The sequence below is a fragment of the Cynocephalus volans genome, chromosome 4 (genome assembly GCF_027409185.1).
Source record: "Cynocephalus volans isolate mCynVol1 chromosome 4, mCynVol1.pri, whole genome shotgun sequence".
Taxonomy (NCBI): domain Eukaryota; kingdom Metazoa; phylum Chordata; class Mammalia; order Dermoptera; family Cynocephalidae; genus Cynocephalus; species Cynocephalus volans.
The window spans coordinates 32,091,626-32,097,292 of record NC_084463.1 but is presented as its reverse complement, the minus strand read 5'-3'; the positions used below and the strand labels follow the sequence as shown (position 1 = coordinate 32,097,292).

At 35.7% G+C, this 5,667-nt stretch overlaps 1 protein-coding gene across 1 annotated transcript; it reads right to left on the bottom strand.

The window, feature by feature from the left end:
• Nucleotides 1-637: 637 nt before the first annotated feature.
• Nucleotides 638-1,411, bottom strand: LOC134375824 (translationally-controlled tumor protein-like). Its single transcript, XM_063094564.1, has one exon. It carries the CDS (start codon nt 1,372-1,374, stop codon nt 898-900), a length of 477 nt encoding a protein of 158 aa, XP_062950634.1. The 5' UTR covers nt 1,375-1,411; the 3' UTR covers nt 638-897.
• Between the last annotated feature and the right edge of the window lie 4,256 nt (nt 1,412-5,667).

Sequence of the window (5,667 nt, the reverse complement as noted above, 5' to 3'; positions counted from 1 at the left end):
CACTTTAATTTATTTCAGTAGTGATTTGTAGTTCTTGTTGTAGAGATCTTTCACCTCCTTGGTTAAATTGATTCCTACTTTTGTTGCTGTTGTTGTTGTTCTTAACTATTCAAAATGGACTTACTCTTGATTTCTTTTTTTGCTAGTTTGTTATTGGAGATTAAAAATGTGATTAACTTTGGGATGTTGATTTTTCATCCTGCAACAAACTGAAACTGTTTACCTGCTCTAAGAGATTTTTGGTAGACTCTTTAGGTTTTTCTATATATAGGATCATTATCACCTGCAAACAGGGACAGTTTGACTTCAACCTTTCCAATCTAGATGCCCTTTATTTCTTTCTATTGCCTGATTGCTCTGGGTAGTATTTCTATGGTACAGGAGTGGTGATAACAGGTATCCTTGTCTTGTTTCCATTCTTAAAGATGATATTGATGGTATATTTGTCACATATGACTTCTATTGTGTTTAGATACTTTCCTATAAACCTGACTTGCTGAGAGTCTTTATTATGAAGGGATGTTGAATTTTGTTTAATGATTTTTCTGCATCTATTTAAATAAGCATAAGGTTTTTGTCCTTAATTTTGTTGATGTGTATCACATTTATTGACTTGAGTATGTTTTTTTTTTTTTTTTTTTTTTTGAGTTTAAATGCACTTTATTTTTAGACAACCTACATGACATGTTTTTTTCTTAAAAACAATGCCTCCACTCCAAATAAATCATGGTCAAAATAAATGAAGAGCTCAAGATGGCATCAGTCCCATTTGTCTTAAGTCCTGTTGTTGTGTGGATGACAAGCAGCAGCCAGTTATGACGACAGGTGATAGATCCAAAGTAATTGCCAAATGTGTTAACATTTTTCCATTTCTAAACCATCCTTAAAGAAAATCATTTATGGGGTCACACCATCCTCACGGTAGTCCAGCAGAGCAACCATGCCATCTGGATTCATGTTTTCACCAATAAAGAATTGGTAGTTTTTGAAATTAGCAAGGATGTGCTTGATTTGTTCTGCAGCCCCTGTCATAAAAGGTTTTACTCTTTCTGGCCTCTGTTCTTCAAGTTTCCCTTTGATTGATTTCATGTAATCTTTGATGTACTTCTTGTAGGCTTCTTTCGTGAAGCTAGTTTCCTGCAAGTGATGGTTCATGACAATATCAACACCAGTGATTACTGTGCTTTCAGTACCTTCGCCCTCGGGCCCTTCAGCGGAGGCATTTCCACCAATGAGCGAGTGATCAATGTTACCCTCTGTCCTACTGACCATCTTCCCCTCCACTTCCAGGCACAGCCCGTCCGCGATCTCCCGGATCTTGTAAATGTCGGAGAACATCTCATCATGGCTGATGAGGTCCCGGTAGATGATCATGATGGCGGCCGGAGGGAGACGACGGCGGCGCTAGCTTGGCAGGAGCCCGGAGCTCGGAGCGAGCGCGCTGGAGCCGGAGCAGCGCTCGGGGGGAGGGGGGAGCGGGCGGAAAAGCTAGACTTGAGTATGTTGAACCATCCTTGTCTCCCTGGAATGAATCCTGCTTGATCACGGTGTATAGTTTTTTTGGTGTGTTACTGTATTCTGATTCCTAGTATTTTGTTGAGGATTTTTGTGTCTATGTTCATCTGAGATATTGGTCTGTAGTTTTTGTTTTTGTTGTATCTTTGGTTTTGGTATCAAGGTGGTGATGGCCTCATAAAATAAGTTTGGAACAGTGGTCTCCGTTTCAATTTTTTGGAATAATTTGAAGATAATTGGTATTAATTTCACTTTAAATGTTTGGTAGAATTCAGCAGTAAATCCATTTGGTTCTGGGCTTTTCTTTGTTGGGAGACTACTGATTACTGCTTCAATCTTGTTGCTTGTTATTTATCTGTTCCAGTTTTCTATTTCTTATTTATTCAGTCTTGGTAGTGTGTATGTGTTCAGAAATTTATCCATTTCTTCCAGGTTTTAAAATTTGTTGGCATATAGTTCTTTATAATAGTCTCTAATGATTCTTTGTATTTCTTGGTATTCATTTTAATGTCACCATTTTCATTTCTGATTTTTGGTATTTGGGTCTTCTCTCTCTCTCTCTCTCTCTCTTTTTTTTTTTTTTTTTTGCTAACCTAGCTAATTTTTGTCTAGTTTGTCTTATTAAACAAACAAGTTTTTGTTTCATTGCTCTTTGTATCATTTTTGGGGTCTCTCTATTTTTTAGTTCTGTTCTGATCTTAATTATTTCTTTCCATCTGCTAACTTTGGGATTGGATTGTTCTTGTTTTTCTAGTTCTTTGAAGTGTAGCATTAAGTTGTTTATTTGAAATCTCTCTTTTTTTATGTAAGTGTTAATTGCAATAAGCTTCCCTTTTAGTACTGTTTTTGCAGTATCTCACAGGTTTTGATAAGCTGAGTGCCTTTATTTTCATTAGTTTCAAAAATATTTTTTATTTTCTCTTTAATTTCTTTTGGAACCCATAGGCCATTAAGGTGCCTGTTGTTTAATTTCCCTGTATTTGTATAATGTCCTGAGTTTCATTTGTCATTAATGTCTGGTTTTACTCCATTGTGGTCTGAAAAGATGCTTGAGATGATTTCAATTTTTAAATTTGTTGGAACTTGATTTATGCCCTAACATATGGTCTATCCTGGAGAATGTTCCATGTGCTGATGAGAAAAATGTATAGTATGTAGTTGTTGGATGAAATGTTCTGTAGATATCTGCCAGGTCCAATTGGTCTAAAGTGTAGTTTAATTCCTGTGTTTCTCTGCTGATTTGTTGCCTAAATGATCTGGCCAGGTCTGTGAGAGTGGTGTTCAGGTCTCCACTATTATTGTGTTGGGTCTACCCCTTTCTTTAGGTCTTATAGTGTTTGCTATATATATCTTGGTACTCCAGTGTTGGATGCATAAATATTTATGATTGTTATGTCCCTTGCTGGAGGGACCCCATTATCATTATGTAGTGGCCTTCATTGTTTCTTTTTATAGTTTTTGGCTTAAAGTGTATTTTATCCAATATAAGAATAGCTAATCCTGCTCATTTTTTGTTTCCATTTGCATGGTGTATCTTTTTCCATCTCTTCACTATTAGTCTATGTGAATCTTTACAAGTGAAGTGAGTCCCTTGAAGACAGCATATAGTTGGGGCTAATTTTTTAATCTAATCTGCCAGCCTGTGTCCTTTGAGTGGGGAGTTTAATCCATTTATATTTGGCTTTGCTTTTGAGATGTATTGTGATCCTGGCATTTTATTGCTTTTTGGTTAGATGTTTTAAATACCTTTTGTTATTTTTTTACCCTTTTTATAATTTATTTTCAATGTTTGTTGGTTCTTTGAGGTGGTAAGATATAGTTTCTTTTTATTTCTCATTTGCATATTTGTTTTACCAATGGGTTCTGTTCTTTTTTGTGTGTTTGTAGTAGTGATTATTGTTTTGTGGATTCCAGATGCAGCACTGCAATGAGAATTTTTGTAGAGATTGTCTACAAAACTCCCACAGTTTTTGTCTGTCTGGGAAATACGCTATTTCTCCCTCGTTTCTGAAGGATAGGTTTGCTGGGTATATTATTCTTGGTTGGCAGTTTTTTTTTTCTGTAGTATTCTGAATGTCATCCCATTTTGTTCTCATTTGTACAGTTTCTGTTGAGAAGTCTGCTGTTATTCTGAAGGAGACTCCCTTATAAGTGACTTGATGCTTTTGTCTTGCTGCTTTAAGGATTCTGTCTTTGTCTTTGAGCTTTGCCAGTTTGACTATAATGTATCTTGCCTGGATATTTTTGGATTGAATGTGTTGTGTGATCTTTGAGCTTCCTTGTTTTGAAGGTTCATGTCTCCCTATACCTGGTACGTTTTCCACTACTAGTTCATTAAATAGGTTTTCAGTGTCTTTTCTTTTCTCCTCCCCTTCTAGAACACCCATGATTCAGATGTTTGTGTGCTTAAGGTTGCCTGTTATCTCTCTTAGACTTTCTTCATTTTTAAAAATTCTTATTTTCCTTTACTTTATCTGCCTAGGTTATTTCATAAAAGCCTTCTTCAATATCAGAAATTCTTCTGCTTGCTCTAAGCTGTTGCTTAAGCTCTTGGCTGTGTTTTTTATTTCACTGAATGAATCTTCCAGATCCAGGAGTTCTTCTACATTTTTTAAAGGTATTAATTTAATTGTAAATTTTCTCCTTCATATCCTGGGTATTTTTTCTCATTTCATTGTGTGTTCTAACTGAGTCTCTCTTGTCTCATTGAGTTTTCTTAAGATTATTACTCAGAGTTCCTTTTCAGTAATTTCTAGAGTTTCCTGTTCTGGGGTCTGGTACTTGAGAATTATTATGTTCCTTTGGCAGTGTCACATTTTCTTGTTTTGTTTTTTCATATTTCCAATATCTGTATGTTGATTTATGGTCATCTGGTAGATCAGCTGCTTCTTCTATTAATCTGGAGTGGATTTTGAGGAGAAAGACTTCCTCCTCCTTTTCCCGATTCCTCTGATGACTCTTCTCGTGTCAATGCAATCAAATATGTGGCAGGCCACCTGCACAGTGGTTGAGACTGCTACTGTGGTAGCAAACTGTCCTTGTGGTGATAGAAGCTATGGTGGTAGCTGTTGTGGACAACCTCTGTGGAAGAGGTGAGGGTCCTCTTGGTCATGGTGGTGGTCCTGCATTTTGTGTACATAGAGGGATGTTGCCCAGGGATTTTCCCACTTAGGCCTCCCAGTGATCGCAGCATTCCTGCCTTCTATGCTGACAATTTGTTAATTATTTTATATTGTTTTATATATGCTTTGTTTCTTTCTTTTTTATTGGTTTTTTGCTATTTTTTATAGTAAGAATATGTAATTTATTTCAATTTCTTGTTGGCATATGTGCTGTACTGTAAATTTTACCTTTGTAACATTCTTTTTTGTGTGTGGCTTGCTGGTTGGGGATTCAAATCTTTGATGTGATTTTTATTCTTATATATGTTTCCATAATATGTTAGTTATTATCCTTTTGCTTCTGAAAATAGGACTTCCTTAAGGATTTCTTGGAGGACTGGCTTAGTGGTGGTAAATACCCTCAGTTTTTGTCTGGGAAAAACATTACTATCATTTTTTTTTGAAGGATAGCTTTTCTGGGTATAGTATTCTTGGATGGCAGTTTTTTTCTTTCAGCACTTTGAATATACCCTTCAGATCTCTCCTGGCTGGTAAAGTTTCTGCTGAGATATTTGCTATTAGTCTTGTGGGGATTCCTTTATAAGATGCTTGATGCTTTTCTTTTTCTGTTTGTAAAATTCCCTCTTTGTCTTTGATATTTGACAATTTGACTACAATGTGTTTCAGAGAGGTCCTTTTTTGGTTAAATTTGTTTGGGATGTTTATGTTTTAAAAATAAAGAAATATAAACTTTATTTTTCAATGTATGCTTAATCAAGTTCAACACAACTTTGTAAGTGATGGTACCTGTCAGTTAGTCTATGTCCAAAGAACTCAGGGCCCTGGGAATATAATTCTGTGAATGCAGTGTTTTGTTTTGTTTTGTTTTTACATTATTAACTGAAGAAAAATGGGTGTCCTTTAAGGATCTTTTAAGAGTAGGAAACAAAAGAAGTCAGAAAGAGCCACATCAGGAATGTAAAAAGTTAATGCCTAATGATTTCCCATTGAACTCTTACAAAATTGTTCTCTTTTAATGAGAGGAATGAGC